The sequence below is a fragment of the Nycticebus coucang genome, chromosome 1 (genome assembly GCF_027406575.1).
Source record: "Nycticebus coucang isolate mNycCou1 chromosome 1, mNycCou1.pri, whole genome shotgun sequence".
Taxonomy (NCBI): Eukaryota; Metazoa; Chordata; class Mammalia; order Primates; family Lorisidae; genus Nycticebus; species Nycticebus coucang.
Window position 1 is genome coordinate 137,726,440 of NC_069780.1, and position 17,090 is coordinate 137,743,529.

Consider the following 17,090-nt stretch of genomic DNA (forward strand, 5'->3'; position numbering starts at 1 on the left):
GGTTTATATGAGTTATCTCTAATTACCACAATCATGCTCCAAGCATCCAAACAGGTAATTATTTGTTTGGGTGTTTGGGGGCTTTTTGCTTTTTGGTTTTTTTTTTTTTTTGAGAAAGTCTCACTTTGTGCCCCACATAAAGTGCTGTGGCATCATCATAGCTCATAGCAACCTCAAACTCTTGGGCTTAAGCGATCCTCTCCCCTCAGTTTTTCTATTTTTAGTAGAGACGGAGTCTCGCTCTTGCTCAGGCTGGTCTCAAACTGGTAAGCTCAAGCAATCCACCCACCTCAGCCTCCCAGAGTGCTAGGATTACAGATGTGAACCACTGCACCTGGCCTGGGGTCTCACTCTTGCTCAGACTTGGCTTGAACTAGTGAGCTCAAGCAATCCACCCACCTAGGCCTGCCACCAAGATCAGCATTTTTTTAGACTCAGGGTCTGGCTTTGTTACCCAAGCTGGAGCCCAGTGGTTTGATCATGGCACATTCCAGCCTCGAACTAGTGAATAGATAATATTCTCCCCATTTTACAGATAAATAAATTCTTCCTGGGAAGTCTACTTAAATTGTTAAATTAAGTAAAGGAGCACTGCCCAAGCGTTGTGGCTTATGCAGGTAATCCCAGCATTCTGGGAGGCGCAGGCAGAACAGGTTAAAGCCAGGAGGGCAGGACCAGGGGCAGCATAGCCACCTTCCATTAGAGTCTATAGTCCCAGCTACTGCAGAGGCTGTGGCAAAAAGTATTCCTTGTGCCCAGGATTTGAAGGTTACAGTAAACCATGATCAATCCTCCACTGCACTCAAGCCTGGGCGACAGATTGAGATCACAAGTCTTAAAAAAAAAAAAAGTAGAACAGTCCTGATCCTAAAAGTAGAAAAGTCCTGAATCCAAACGTGGTATACGAGGCTAATGACAGGCTTCCCCATTAGGAAACACAGGCATGTTCCTCAAAGAGCACAAGTTAAGTAACCAGAATTCCTTCCCATTGACATAAGTCAGCAGAACAAAAGCAATACTCCTCTCTTTTAAAAATAAACAATTTAAACACTTTATCTGTAAAGTACTGTAGTAAAATGAAAACTATGGTAATCTAAATTCTCAAATGAAGAGTGGATATTCTCCACTTCAGAACTGTTACACCCGGACTTTCCTCCGACCATCACTTCAAGACACGGTCTTCTCTAAGAAAATCAAGACATGCCACACCCTGTGGGTCAGAGAGACAAAATGAAGTCTGGAGACTGTACTATGGTAAAGTTCATTTCCTCAACTTCCAGATGACAGTCCCAGAGAGGCTGGCAAATGAAAATAAATACTCCCTTCTGCAAGCTCTTACCTGCTCCTTGGAGGCTTTTCTTGAGACTCCGCTCGCCCCAAATCCAGCGTCGGTACATCTATAGGTTCTGTTGACTTCGAAGCAGAGTCAGCCGCAGGCTCCGGCGGCCTGGGAGAATCCTGTCCACGCTGGGGATTGGGGGCGGTAGAGCCCCTGGCGCCTATACCTGGCCTGACATTCGGCTTCACGCTAAGGCGTGCCCTGCGGAACATGGCGGAGCCAGGGGGCCCGGGGAGGCGGCTCCACCGCCGCTCTCAACCCCGAGCCCCGGCTGCTGCCCAGAAAGAGGGCTGAAAACTGCGCCTTCCCCACAAACCACACCACCAGCCCAGCAGGTAGCTACCGCAGTTTAACACCCCCACCACCTCTTCCTCCTCTCTCCCGCCGCCGCCGCTTTTTCATGACCCTGCCACACCAATAACCAAATTTCTACCTCCTCCCAGTAACCCCCGTCCTCAGAGGGCGCCGGGACAGGCTCGTCATCATTCAGCGCTGCGGAATGACGTGAGACGCACGACGCCGGGAGCTGCGCTAACAGGCGACAGAGCCTGAGTAACGTTTGAACCAGAACTTGAGTCGCAAAGATTAAAGGAGTTCCTCTTATAAACATCTTTAGGAGTTACTGAAGAGGGGCAGCTGGGGGAATTATTCAGTTATTCAGCTCAAAACTTTATGGGAACTATTAAATTCGATGGCAGATTGGTTTTTAGAGGGTTCTGAAGAGGAGTTAAACAAGATAAGAGCAGTGCCTACTCACCAGTGTATCCCAGGGTTTAGAACTTTTGGCTCGGCGCCTGTAGCGCTGGCCACATACATCGGGGCTGCCAAACAGTGACACCTACAACAACAAAAATAGCCTGCATTGTGGCGGCTACAATGTAATAGCATTGTGGCTACTTGAGAGGCTGAGGCAAGAGAATCGCTTAAGCCCAACAGTTTGAGGTTGCTATCGCTGTGACGCTACAGCACTCTACCCAGGGCGACAGCTTGAAACTCTGTCTCAAAAAATATTATAACTTGAGTAGGATATAGAAATTCAGGCATAGCCAGGCACTGTGACTCGCACCTGGTAGTCTCAGCACCTAGGGATCAAGGGAAGAGCATTGCTTGTGGCCATAAGTTCAATAACGCACAGGGCAAGATAGCATGACCCCATCTCAAAAAAAAAAAAAAAATCTGGCATAAAACTCATGATGGTTACCTTTAGGGGAGAATTGCGTTCCTGGAAAACATGTGAAACTAGGAAGACTAGGCGCTGTATACTTTGTGTAGTTTTTAAAATTTTTATTTTCTCTGCTAGGGGCAGTGGCTCACGCCTATAATCTAGCACTCTGAGGTGGAGGCAGAAAGATGGTTTGAACTCAGAAGTTCCAGACCACCACGAGCAAGAAGGTACACCCCATCTCTACTGAAAATTGAAAAATTAGGGGGCATGGTGGCACTCCCCTGTAGTCGCATCTACTTGGGAGGCTGAGGCAAAATAGCTTGAGCTCAGGAGTTTGAGGTTGGGATGAGCTATGGATAGGATGACACCACTGCAATCTAGCTGGGAAGAGAGAGACTCAAAAAAAATTCTATTTTGTTTATACTTGTCTTCCTAACAACCTCATGTACTTTTAAATATGAATGTACTACCCATCTAAAAATTATTATAGTTGGGACATTGTAAATTATTGTGAGTATTCTCAATCTACTTCAAAAGATAGCAATAAATTGGACATTCTCTTCACTGCCACCCAAGGCTTGAAATAAAAAAAGAAGACATTCTGGGTTTGGGAGGAAAAAACTATAACAAATGAAAAAGATAATTAAGTATGTATTACATGCCATGAAAGACATTTAAAGGGTAAATGCTAGCCACAGACTAGTCCCTGTAGTCCCAGCTACTCCAGAGGCTGAAGTGGAAGGACAACTTGAAGCCAGGAGTTTCAGACCAGTCTGGGCAATATAGTGAGACCCCCTCCAACCACCCTCCAAAAAAGTAAGAAATTTAAATTGTGACATGATAGAAAGTAATAGGAGGCTGGCCAGTAAAGTGGTTAGGGAAGTCCTATATGAGAAGAGGAAAAATAGGCAGAGATCAGAATGGCTGTGAAGGTCTGGGGCCAATGTTTGAACCAGTGATACAAATCTCTCTCTTTTTTTAATATTTTTGTTTTTGTTTTTTTGAGATAGTCTCATTCTGTCTTCCATGCTAAAGTGCCCTGACATTAGACTAGCTAACAGCAAGCTCAGACTCCTGAGTTCAAGTGATCCTCCTGCCTCAGCCTTCACAGTACATGCTATTTTTTCTTTTCTTTTTTTTTTTTTTTTTTTTTTGAGACTGGCTCAAGCTGTCACCCTGGGTGGAGTGCCATAGCATCAGAGCTCACAGCAACCTCCAGCTCCTGGGCTCGAGGGAGTCTCCTGCCACTGCCTCCCAAGTAGCTGGGACTACAGGCACCCACCACAACGCCTGGTTGTTCTTTTTTATTTTATTTTTTATTATTATTATTTTTTTTTTTGTAGAGACAGAGTCTCACTTTACTGCCCTCAGTAGAGTGCCGTGGTGTCACACGGCTCACAGCAACTTCCAGCTCTTGGGCTTATGTGATTCTCTTGCGTCAGCCTCCTGAGCAGCTGGGACTACAGGCACCCGCCACAACACCCGGCTATTTTTTTGTTGCAGTTTGGCCAGGGCTGGGTTTGAACCCACCACCCTTGGTATATGGGGCCGGCGCCCTACTCACTGAGCCACAGGCGCCGCCCTGGCTGTTCTTTTTTGTTTGTTTGGTTGTTTTTTTTTCTTGGTTGCAGCCATCAGTTTGGCGGGCCCTGGCCTGATTAGAACCCGCCAGCTCAGGTGTATGTGGCTGGTGCCTTAGCCGCTGGAGCCACAGGCGCTGAGCCTATTTTTTCTATTTTTTTTAATAATTGTTTTCCTCATTATATTACATTATATATTATTTTATTTTATTTTTGTGAGACAGAGTCTCACTTTGTCACCCTTGGTAGAGTACCTTGGCATCATAGCTCACAGCAATCTCAAATTCTTGGGCCCAAGCAATTCTCTTGCCTCAGCCTCTCAAATAGCTGGGACTACAGTCACCCACCACAATGCCCAGCTAGTTTTAGAGATTGAGCCTTGCTCTTGCTCAGGCTGGTCTCCAACCTGTGAGCTCAGGCAATCCACCCACCTCAGCCTCCCAGAGTGCTAGGATTACAGATGTGAGCTATAGCGCCCAGCCTATTTTTTCTATTTTTAGTAGAAACGGTAGTCTCCCTCTTCCTCGGACTGGTCTCCAACTCCTGAGCTAGCAATCCTCCCATTTTGGCCTCCCAGAGTGGTAGGATTATAGGCTCATGAGCCACCACCCCCACCTAAAATAGCCTTAAGAGTCAATATTGTTGACGTTTGGCTATCCACTATAGTATTTTCCATTTTGTACTGTAAAAATTTTAGATTCTCCATAATGAAAGCTTTAAAAACACAGGGCAATTTTAGTGTCCAACCATTTGTTTGTAATAATTAATGAAATAGGTGGGGAAAAATAGGCATCAGCCAAAGGAGCCACACAAGCATCTTTACACGTCTTCTTTAGCAACGGCAGATTGTTCATAGTTTTCATGTAAGTTCAGTATTATTTTAGGCTATTCTGAATCGGGGATAAGACTGCACTCCTTGCCATCCTCCCCCCTCCACATAACCCAAGCACAGAGCCAGTAGCCAAAATTCCTAAAGCACTACTTATCATGACAGGGCACTGGAATAAAATGGAAATTGAGCATGCTTTAGACTCCGTCTTAAATTTAATTCTCATTTGTACCAATTTCTACCTGTTAAGTCATCTTCTGTAAAATGAGAGCAATGAAGCCTACCTTGCAGTGCAGTTGCTGGAATATATATTCACATGAAAATATATATATTCAATATATTCACATGAAAAATATATATGCAATATATATTCACATGAATATGTATATTCAATATATATTCACATGAAAATATATATATATTCAATATATATTCACATGAAAAAATATATATATATATCCATGTAACTATATATTCCAGCAACTGCACTGCAAGGTAGGGTTCATTGCTCTCATTTTTTTTTTTTTTTGTGGAGACAGAGTCTCACTGTACCGCCCTCGGGTACAGTGCCGTGGTGTCACACGGCTCACAGCAATCTCTAACTCTTGGGCTTACGCGATTCTCCTGCCTCAGCCTCCCAAGCATCTGGGACTACAGGCGCCCGCCACAACGCCCGGCTATTTTTTTTTTGTTACAGTTTGGCCGGGGCTGGGTTTTAACCTGCCACCCTCGGCATATGGGGCCGGCGCCCTACTCACTGAGCCACAGGCGCCGCCCTCATTGCTCTCATTTTACAGAAGGTGACTTAACAGGGAGAAATTGGTACAAATGAGAATTAAATTTAAGACGGAGTCTAAAGCATTCTCAATTTCCATTTTATTCATGTGAATATATATTGAATATATATATATTCGTGTGAATATATAATGAATACATATATATAACCAATACTGCCTTTCTCAAGAGTAAACCCTCAATCTGTTCAGCGCCTTTCCCACCTCTACAAGGGCATGAATGAAAGCTGACGAAAAGTAAGACATTAACAGTGTTTATTATCGTTTGTTATCAAAAAAAGAGGGCTGGTGGGTGGTGCCTGTGGCTCAAGGAGTAGGGCACCAGCACTATATGCTGGAGGTGGTGGGTTCCAACCCAGCCTCAGCCAAAAACTGGAAAAAAAAAAGAGGGCTGGTTAAATCCCTGTGTCTGGCACAAAGTGGGGAAAATGCCTATCCCTCTCTCACATACTTGACATGTTTGCTGAACTCGCCCAAAAGCTCGCGGTTGCAAGGTCCGGGGCGCGGCCAACTAACCCAGGGCGCACCTGCTGGGCTGGCCCCACCCCGGCCGCGCACGCGCAGTCACTGGCCGGCCAGGCCGGCGGCTGTTGTTTGGCCTCCGTGGGCGGGGCAGTTGACAGAGCAGGGGCGCGCCAGGCTCTTCGCGAGCAAAGAGTGGCGACAGCCGTTGAGCGTGCGAGGGAACCGTTGGTTTTCCAGTTGCTGTCTTCCAGGATCCGTGCGATAGTTGGAATGGCCCGTGAGTGTGCGCACGGGTGGGGGAAGCGGCGCGGAGCCTCCAGCCAGGCAGTCTAGAGCTCTCCAAGCCTAGCTCGGGGGCATGGCTGGCGGGGCCGGTGGGGACTGGTCCGAGAATCCCCTTGGGTCCAGCAGAACGAAAAGTCAAAGTAGACTCTGACCTGGCCTTCCCCTCAGGCTGGACGGGTGCCTGCTCCTGGGATGCGAGTTTGCACAATAAAAAACACACACCCGTAGGTGTGTGGAGACCACCGCTCCGGAAGGGGTCCTGGTTTAGAGGTGGTTTATAGCTGGTATCTAGTCGTAAGGCCTACTGAGGACCGGGCTCTCCTGTGTCTTCTCCCTAGTTCATTTGTTTGGCGCTGGCAGGTAATAGTAGTGGAATTGTGATGGCTGAACTTGTGGTCTCTGTGTATCTCTTCTTTGCTCCATCCACAGCTCTCAAAAGCCAGAACTAGGAATACTGACTCAGACTACTGGAATGCCTGTTTTAAAATTTCTGATATTTATAGTTAGTAAACACCTGGAGTGGTATGATAATACTCTTAAGTCCTTAAGTGTTTTATCTTTAAGCTTCTTCTTTGTCAGATCTGAGAACACCGTCAGTGGTGGCTGGCTTATCTATTAAAAATCAAGCTAAAGATGCACTTTAAAAAGAGTCCTTTAATGGACTTATTAATAATTTTGGAGATGGGAAAAGAGCATGATTGTTTGTCTTTGTAGGTGGAAATCAACGAGAACTTGCCCGCCAAAAAAACATGAAGAAAACCCAGGAAATTAGCAAGGGAAAAAGAAAAGAGGATAGCTTGACTACCTCTCAGAGAAAGCAGAGGTAAGTGGTAATAAGAGAATTCTCAAATCACTAACATGATTGAACCCACATCTTGGAGAATGGAAAGCTTTTTTTTTATTTGAGACAGACTCTCATTCTGTCACCCAGGCTAAAGTGCCAGGGCATCATAGCTTACAGCAACCTCAAACTGCTGGGCTCAAGGGATACTCTTGTTTCAGCCTCCCCAGTAGCTGGGATTACAGGTGCCCAGCTAAGTTTCCTATTTTGTTAGTAGAGACAGGGTCTCACTTTGCTCATGCTGGTCTCAAACTCCTGAGCTAAGGTAATCCACCCACTTCAGCCTCCTGCAGTGCTAGGATTACAAGCATGAAAAGCATTTTTTAAACCGTTGGAGAACTGTGCCTAACCTGCATAAAGGTGTAACAGTAATGAACATCTGTTTTGTGCTAGGCGTACTAAAACCATGTGGGGTAGTCATTGTCCAACCTATGGATGAGGAATTTAATGTTCTTTTTTTTTTTTTTTTTTTTGCTGTTTTTTGGCTGGGGCTGGGTTTGAACCTGCCACCTCCAGCATATGAGGCCAGTGCCCTACTCCATTGAGCCACAGGTGCCTCCCTGGAATTTAATGTTCTGAACCTACTTTTTTTGTACAGAAAATCTCATGCAGCCCCTCCACAATCATAAGAACTTTATTTAAAATCATTGGACAGGCCAGGCACAGTGGCTCACGCCTATAATCCTAGTACTCTGGGAGTCCAAGGCAGGTGGATTGCCCTGAGCTCAAAGGTTTGAGACCAGGTTGAGCCAGAGCAAGACCTTTTCTCTAAAACTAGGTGGCGTCTGTAGTCCCAGCTACTTGGGAGGCTGAGGCCAGAGGATCACTTGAGTCCAAGGCAAGAGGATCACTTTGAGGTTGTGGTGAGCTGTGATGCCACAGCACTCTACTGAGGGCAACAAAGTGAGACTGTCTCCAAAAAAAAAAAATTGAACATCTTCCACTGGCAATGGTGCTAGAGATACAACATTTTCAAAGCAGACACTATGTCTAAACTAATATGAATAACAGGTGACTCAGTGATAGTAATAACAGTTGTAAAGAGTTGGAGAAGATGCACAGCCTTAATATATGACTACATGTGACAATACAGAACTGCTGTAGAAACTAATGAGACTGCAGTTTAAGTAAAAAATAAATACATTCAGCTCGGCGCCTGTGGCTAAAATGGCTAAGGCACCAGCCACATACACCTGAGCTGGCCGGTTCGAATCCAGCCTGGGCCCGCCAAACAACAATGAGGGCTGCAACCAAAAAAATAGCCGGGCGTTAATGGCAGGTGCCTGTAGTCCCAGCTACTTGGGAGGCTGAGGCAAGAGAATCGCCTGAGCCCAGGAGTTGGAGGTTGCTGTGAACTGTGATGGCATGGCACTCTACCCAGAGCGACAGCTTGAGGCTCTGCCAAAATAAATAAATAAATAAATACATTCACATTTCTTTTTTTATTTCCTTAGAGTCTCACTGTGTCGCCTTCCTTAGAGTGCCATAGCATCATAGCTCACAGCAACCTCAAACTCCTGGGCTTAAGCGATTCTCTTGCCTCAGCCTCCCAGTAGCTGGGACTATAGGCACCTGCCACAACCCCTGCTATTTTTGTTGTTGTTGTAGTTAGCCCTGGCTGGGTTCGAACCTGCCAGCCTTGGTGTATGTGGCTGGTGCCATTACCACTGTGCTACAGCTGTTGTTGTTGTTTTTGCAGTTTTTGGCTGGGGCTGGGTTTGAACCCGCCACCTCCAGTATATGGGGCTGGTGCCTTACCCCTTTGAGCCACAGGTGCCACCCTATATTCACATTTCTAAAAAGCTATTAAAAGATTAATTTTAGGGCGGCACCTGTGGCTCAGTCGGTAGGGCGCCAGCCCCAAATGCCGAGGGTGGCGGGTTCAAACCCAGCCCCGACCAAACTGCAACAACAACAAAAAAAAAATAGCCGGGTGTTGTGGTGGGCGCCTGTAGTCCCAGTTACTCGGGAGGCTGAGGCAAGAGAATCGCTTAAGCCCAGGAGTTGGAGGTTGCTGTGAGCTGTGATGCAACAGCACTCTACCAAGGGCCATAAAGTGAGATTCTGTCTCTACAAAAAAAAAAAAGATTAATTTTAGGCTTGGTGCTCATAGCACAGTGGTTACAGCATCAGCCACATCAAGGCTCGCGGGTTCGAATCTGATCCTGGCCAGGTAAACAACCGCAACAAAAAATAGTCAGGCTCAGTGGCAGGCGCCTGTAGTCCCAGCTACTTGGGACGCTGAGGCAAGAGAATTGCTTAAGCCCAAGAGTTTGAGGTTGCTGTGAGCCATGATGCTACGGCACTCTATGGAGGGTGACACAGTGAGACTCTAAGGAAAAAAAGAAATGTGAATGTATTTATTATTTTAGGCAGAGCCTCAAGCTGTTGCTGTGGGTAGAGTGCCATTGCATCACAGTTCACAGCAACCTCCAACTCGTGGGCTGTGAGCTGTGATGCCATGGCCCAACTACAACAAAAATAGTCAGGTTCTGTGGCAGGCACCAGTAGACGAAGCTACTTGGGAGGCTGAGACAAGAGAATCACTTAAGCCCAAGAGTTTGAGGTTGCTGTGAGCTGTGATGCCACGACACTCTACTGAGGGAATAGAGTGAGACTGTCTCAAAAAAAAAGATTAATTTTATTTTAAAATTATATTTTGTCCCTATGAGCTTGGAAGTTAGGTAAATAACTGACTACATATAATTCAGTGTGGCTTATGAGGGGTTCTCAGTGATAGGATTAGGATTATATGGAACACCTTCACACATTGTTTACAACCTTTTCTATCTCATGGCACACTTGAACCTATAGTTAAACTTCCGCAGCACACTTACATTGTCGATCAAAACAGTAAAAAAAAAAAAAGAACATACTGTGCTTTGAATTTCTTTCAAAAATAATTTAATTATCTTTTTTTTTTTTTTTTTTTTTGCAGTTTTTGGCCGGGGCTGGGTTTGAACCCACCACCTCCGGCATATGGGGCCAGCGCCCTAACCGTTTGAGCCACAGGCGCCGCCCATAATTTAATTATCTTTAAAGGTTTTCTCTAAACACCTAAGATGCTCTCATGGCACACCAGTGTGCTGAAGCACACCAGTTGAAAATCTCTGCCTACACCCAGTTCTGATATTTTCGTTTGTTGGTGGGTGGAGTTAGTTTTTTAAATTTATATATAATAGTTGTATATATTTTGGGGGTGCATATGATGTTTTTATACCTGTGTACAATGTGCAATGATCAAATCACCTCAAACATTGATCTTTCACCCAGTTTTGATTTAATTGGTATGGAATTGGTATTACAAAAACACCCCATGTAAATAATTTTTTTTTTTTTTTTTTGAGAAAGTCTCCCTATGTCGCCCTCAGTAGAGTGCTGTGGTGTCACAGCTCACAGCAACCTCAAACTCCTGGGCCCAAGCAATTCTCTTGCCTCAGCCTCCCAAGTAGCTGGGACCACAGGTGCCCGCCATAACGCCCGGCTATTTTTTGGTTGTAGTTGTCATTGTTGTTTGGCAGGCTCCAGCTGGATTCCAACCTGCCAGCTCCCGTGTATATGGCTGGAGCCCTAGCTGCCTGAGCTACAGGTACTGAGTCAATGTTTAGACACTCTTAAGATTCGTTGGTTAAGGTTAAAACTATTAAATATCACATCATACTTTCTTTTTTTTTTTTTTTTTTTTATTTTGGCCGGGGCTAGGTTTGAACCCGCCACCTCCGGCATATGGGACCGGCGCCCTACTCCTTGAGCCACAGGTGCCGCCCATCATACTTTCTTTTAATGACATTTATTATTAAACTGATGATCTTGGCTCGGCTCTTGTAGCTCAAGCAGCTAAGGTGCCAGCCACATACACCAGAGCTGGAGGGTTTGAATCCAGCTCAGGCCTGCCAAACAACAGTGACAACTATAACCAAATAATAGCTGGGCATTGTGGCGGGCATCTGTAGTCCCAGCTACTTGGGAGGCTGAAGCAAGAAAATCGATTAAGCCCAGGAGTTGGAGGTTGCTGTGAGCTGTGATGCCACGGCATTCTACCCAGGGTGACAGCTTGAGGCTCTGTCTCAAAAATAAAAAAAAAAATAAAAATAAAAAAAAAATAAAATAAATAAACTGATGATCTTTTTTTTTTTTTTTTTTTTTTTGTAGAGACAGAGTCTCACTGTACCACCCTTGGGTAGAGTGCCGTGGCGTCACACGGCTCACAGCAACCTCTAACTCTTGGGCTTACGTGATTCTCTTGCCTCAGCCTCCCTAGCAGCTGGGACTACAGGCACGCGCCACAACGCCCGGCTATTTTTCTGTTGCAGTTTGGCCAGGGCTGGGTCCGAACCCGCCACCCTAGGCATATGGGGCCGGCGCCCTACTCACTGAGCCACAGGCGCCGCCCTAAACTGATGATCTTTAAAATTCTGTTTACTCAAGTTGAAGTGCAAGTGAACATGGTAGGAATCAGTGACTCTCAAAAAGCATTTTTATTACAGAACCTCTTATAGCTTGGTTCAGAAATACCCAGTGTTCCTTATAAAGCTTTGTGATGGATGGTCTATGTGTATTATCTCTATTCATCATAGCCTTGAAAAGTGGTATTAGCACAAATGTGTAGAATAGGAAACTGCGACTCCAAATTGTAATAATATTACTAAGGTCATACAGCAAGCACAGCAGAACATTGTTTGAAATAGGAAAATAACTATCACTGTTCTTTTCCATTACATTTCATTTCTTTGTAGTTGTGTTTTTCCCTCCTTATGTTCCTTTGTTTTGTTATTGGCTTCGCAGAATTATCTGTCATGCACAGAGCTATTCAATCCTGAATAAAGGTCTAATGCTAAATCTATACAATACCAAAGTAGGAAAGAGGCTGGACTTTGAAATTTGGCAGGACTTCATTATTATGTGGTTTAGGGCAAACTATTTAATGACAAGCCTTTTTTTCTTTTCTTTGAGAGATAGTCTTACTTTGTCACCCTTGGTAGAGTGCTATGGCATCATAGCTCACAGCAACCTCAAACTCTAGGGCTCCAGCAATCCTCTTGCCTCAGTTTTTCATTTTTTTTTTTTTTTTGTGGTTTTTTTGGCCGGGGCTGGGTTTGAACCCGCCACCTCCGGCATATGGGACCAGCGCCCTACTCCTTGAGCCACAGGCGCCGCCCTCAGTTTTTCATTTTTAATAGAGATGGGGTCTCATTCTTGCTCAGGTTGGTCTCAAACTCCTGAGTTCAAGCAATCTACCCACCTCAGCCTCTCAGAGTGCTACGAGTGAGCCACTGTACCTGGCCCCAAGCCTTTTTTAACCTTTGTCTGGGAAGGAAGGATACCTATAGGCATGTTTTATTTCCGACTGCTCTGCAGTCAATAGGTTAAAAAAAGAAAAGAAACATGGGGATAATAACACAGAGTTGGGAAACTTTAGCTAGAGCCAATAGTGCTTAGCACACCGTAGGTGTTGAACATATAGCCAATTAACATTTTTTTTTTTTTTTTGAGACAGAGCCTCAAGCTGTCGCCTTGGGTAAAGTGCTATGGCATCATAGCTCACAGCAACCTCCAACTCCTGAGCTCAAGCGATTCTCCTGCCTCTGCCTCCCAAGTAGCTGGGACTACAGGCACCTGCCACAACACCCGGCTATTTTTTGGTTGCAGCTGTTGTTGTTTGGAGGGCCCAGGGCTGGATTCAAACCTGCCAGCTCAGGTGTATGTGGCTGGCACCTTAGCCACTTGAGCCACAGGCGCCTAGCACCAAATAGCATATTTTTCAAATATGAGTTCCTGTTGACCCGTAAATCACCTAACCCAGATAGTCTAGCCATAGTTGATAACTAATATGGCTTGTTGAGGTTCAGCCAGCAACTCAGAGGCTTAAGAAAATAGCCTGAATATTCTGCTTTTATTTAATTTAATCTAACAACTAGCTATTGGACTTTTGTCATTGTGAGAAACTATATTGTTTCATAACATTTATATCCTGGATATCCCAGTTAGGATACCCAGGAGACTTTTTTTTTTTTTAACATAAAAAACATTTCTTGTTCTTGTTAATTTTCAACATTACCAATGCAAAGGGTGATACAGTTCTGTAGTTCTCAGAAAACATTTTCAAGCTGATTTTCAGTATTATCAGCAATCACATCTGTTATCCTAGCTTTCAAGTCTTCTAACGATGGTTTGTTTGAACAAACATTACTTTCACATGTCCCCATAAAAAGAAACCCAATGGACTTAAATCTGGCAAATGTGGGTGGCGCCTGTGACTCAGTGAGTAGGGCACCGGCCCCATATACCAAGGGTGGCGGGTTCAAACCCGGCCTTGGCCAAACTGCAACCAAAAAAAAAAGCCGGGCATTGTGGCGGGTGCCTGTAGTCCCAGCTGCTCGGGAGGCTGAGACAAGAGAATCGCGTAAACCCAAAAGCTGGAGGTTGCTGTGAGCTGTGTGACCTCATGGCACTCTACCGAGGGCGGTAAAGTGAGACTCTGTCTCTACAAAAAAAAAAAAATCTGGAAAATGTGGAGACCAGGAAAATGGTCCACCTTTTCCAATCCATCTCTTAGGGAATTTCTCATGTAGAAACTGTCTAACATGCAAAGCAATACAACAAGAAATATCATCTTCTTTTCTTTTCTTTTTTTTTTTTTTGTGGTTTTTGGCCAGGGGTAGGTTTGAACCAACCACCTCCGGCATATGGGACCGGCGCCCTACTCCTTGAGCCACGGGCGCCACCCAAGAAGTATCATCTTGTTGGAACATTATATTCTCTATCAGTCCAATTCTTCAAGCTAAGGAATAATTTTGCAGCATTTCTAAATAGCTATCACCATTAACACCCCCTTCAAAATAGAAGGGCCCTATGACTGATTTTTGCCCCAAGCACACTACACATTAACTTTGGGAGAATCTCTTTCATGTTCAACAGACTCGTGGATTTTCAGTTCCCCAAATATGACAATTATGCCTGTTGACTTTGCCACTAATTTGGAGTGTTGCTTCGTTGGAGAACATCAAATTACTCAAAAATGCATCATTGTTCAGTTTTTCACTGAAGTGGTGACAGAGGGTGGTGCCTGTGGCTCAAAGGGGAAGGGCACCAGTCCCATATGCTGGAGGTGGCGGGTTCAAACCCAGCCCTGGCCAAAAAACACACAAAAAAAATAAAATAAATAAAATAAAATCTATTAAAAAAAAGAAAGAAACATAAAGAACTGGTGACAGAAAGTTAGCTGTGCATGATAATCCTCTTTCTAACATTTGATGCCCTTGAATTTTGTATGCTTTCATGTGAAGTCTTGTCCACAGAATCTTCTGTACAGCAGACCTTGGAAGCCTCAGCTATAGTGATTCCTGTCTTAATGACTTTCTTGGATTTGCCTGAACAGTTTCTTCTACAGATGCTACAGCTCCTTCACTAACACGTGGCCTACCAGACCGTGGTGTATCATTGACAGAGCCTATTTCTTTAAATTTTTCCTTCCTGTGTGGTGCTTCTTTCTTGAAATGGGCTCTAAAACTTCTTTGGGCAGCAGCGGCAGATTTTAGTTCAACCAAAGAACACAGTTTTCTTTCTCTTCTAGTGAAGCCATAAGTCCATGATTAAAGTCAAACTATTTCAAACTGCATAAGAACTTTATGGACACCTTGTACAGTTCTTTCCTCAGGAGTTAATGGAATCATTAGCAAATTCTTGGGAGTTAATGGAATCATTAGCAAATTCTTGGGAGTTAATGGAATCATTAGCTTATTCTCAGGAGTTAACGGGATCAATAGCAAATTCAGATCACAAACGCGACAATTGCGAGTCACTTTCCAAAAAGCCAGGAGACTTCATAAATGCCTTCTTTGAGGAAAAAAATTAGGCTGGATTAACATTGTTAAAAACCAAGAGTAGGGCGGTGCCTGTGGCTCAAAGGAGTAGGGCGCCGGCCCCAGATGGTGGAGGTGGCGGGTTCAAACCCAGCCCAGGCCAAAAACTGCAAAAAAAAAAAAAAACAAGAGTAAGGCTGGTGCAGTGTCTCATGCCTATAATTCTAGCACTCTGTGTAGCTGAGGGTGGTGGATTGCTTGAGGTCAGGAGTTTGAGACCAGCCTCAGCAAGAGCTAGAGCCCGTCTCTACTAGAAATAGAAAAACTAGGGCTGCACCTGTGGCTCAGTGAGCAGGGCACCTGCCCCATATGCCGAGGGTGGCGGGTTCAAACCCAGCCCCGGCCAAACTGCAACAAAAAAATAGCCGGGCGTTGTGGCGGGCGCCTGTAGTCCCAGCTACTCGGGAGGCTGAGGCAGGAGAATCGCCTAAGCCCAGGAGTTGGAGGTTGCTGTGAGCTGTGTGAGGCCACGGCACTCTACCGAGGGCAATAAAGTAAAACTCTGTCTCTACAAAAAAAAAAAAAGAAATAGAAAAACTAGCCAGGCATTGTGGAGGGTTCCTGTACTGCCAGCCAATGGGGAGGCTTAGGCAAAAGGATTGCTCTAGCCCAATAATTAGAGGTTGCTGTGAGCTATGAAGCCCCGGCTCTCTACCAAGGGTGACAGAGTGAGACGATCTCAAAAAATAATAGAAAAACTGTCGTGGTGGTGGGTGCATATAGTCCCAGCTACTTGGGAGGTTGAGCCAGGAAGATTGCTTTAGCCCAAGAGTTTGAGGTTGTTATGAGCTAGTCTAATGCCATAGCACTCTAGCCTGAGGCAAGAGTGAAACTGTCTCAAAAAAAAAAAAAAGGGGGGGGGGCTTTGAGGTGATTTGCCTCAAGGTCATGATAAGAGTAGAGGTAGTATTCAAAATAATTAGATACTATCACATATGTATAGTACATAAAAGAAAATTTTAAAACAAGAAAAAGACAAAATTAGATATGACTTCAAAACCTTTCTAGTTTTACCTTTCCATTCTGTCTCAATCCATGAAAATGGAAAGACAGCCAAGAGTGATGCTACCCACTCGTAGTCCCTGTTACTGGGGAGGCTAAGGCAGGAGAATTGCTTGAGCCCAGGAGTCCATGGCTGCAGTGAGGTATGATGAGATTGCACTCCAGCCTGAGTGACAGAGGAAGACCCTGTCTCTAAAATTTAAAAAAAGAGAGAAAAAGAAATTGGAAAGACGAGGATTTTTATGTGTTACCTTCTTTTAAATTGTCTTCTAACATACTTAAATGGTAACCTTTAAAAAACAAGTGAGAATGCAAAATCAAGGTGGCGCCTGTGGCTCAAAGGAGTGGGGCGCCGGCCCCATATGCTGGAGGTGGCGGGTTCAAGCCCAGCCCCAGCCAAAAACTGCAAAAAAAAAAAAGAATGCAAAATCAGTTTTTTTATAACAACCTTTTCCCCCTTATAGGGATTCTGAGATCATGCAACAAAAGCAGAAGACAGCTAATGAGAAGAAGTCTTTGCAGACAAGAGAAAAATGACTGGCTATTTGGAAAAGCAGGTGCTACTGCCAACTGGGTGTATCATAAGTTCTAAGATCAAGATTTTATAGAATGAACAGTCACTACATATGTTATAACTTATCCTTATAAACTGCCTATTTTAAATTTTGCCTTTCAGCTTGATTTAGTGTGATGTTTTAGAACCATTCTTCAAAAAATAAAACACTACCCATACATGTGGCATATTGGTGAACCTTATTTTTTTTTATCTTCAGTGAACATTTATGTAATTTCTTATATAGGTAATATGATCAGAAAATAATCTTTTATATAAATATACAATTTTTCTCATGGACTTTGTTAAAGTAGATCTTTAAGTTAAATTTCATTATATAGGCTCAGCACCCAGAGGTGCTGAGTGAGTATCAGA

The 17,090-nt window shown here is 44.4% G+C and overlaps 2 protein-coding genes across 5 annotated transcripts in view; one reads left to right on the forward strand and one right to left on the reverse strand.

Annotated features, from left to right (window-relative positions):
- The window catches only part of BDP1 (B double prime 1, subunit of RNA polymerase III transcription initiation factor IIIB), a 110,540-nt gene extending 108,791 nt beyond the window's left edge, over positions 1-1,749 (reverse strand). For 3 of the 4 annotated variants that reach the window (XM_053589110.1, XM_053589120.1, XM_053589100.1), the window contains exon 1: positions 1,340-1,749. In XM_053589110.1, coding sequence (XP_053445085.1) covers positions 1,340-1,551 — 212 coding nt within the window. In that variant the 5' untranslated portion in view covers positions 1,552-1,749. The remainder of the gene's footprint in view (positions 1-1,339) is intronic. The other variant, XM_053589127.1, reaches the window with a different exon arrangement.
- A 4,581-nt stretch (positions 1,750-6,330) lies between these two features.
- On the forward strand, positions 6,331-17,012 carry SERF1A (small EDRK-rich factor 1A). The gene is made up of 3 exons (XM_053589306.1): positions 6,331-6,449; positions 7,172-7,280; positions 16,627-17,012. The coding sequence occupies exons 1-3, from the start codon at positions 6,443-6,445 to the stop codon at positions 16,697-16,699; spliced, it is 189 nt and encodes a 62-aa protein (XP_053445281.1). The 5' UTR covers positions 6,331-6,442; the 3' UTR covers positions 16,700-17,012.
- The last annotated feature ends 78 nt before the right edge of the window (positions 17,013-17,090 follow it).

Excerpts from the sequence above, each read along its gene's own strand:
- SERF1A (XM_053589306.1), top strand. Across the intron at positions 7,281-16,626 it reads ACCTCTCAGAGAAAGCAGAG|GGATTCTGAGATCATGCAAC; the intron begins GTAAGTGGTAAT and ends TCCCCCTTATAG.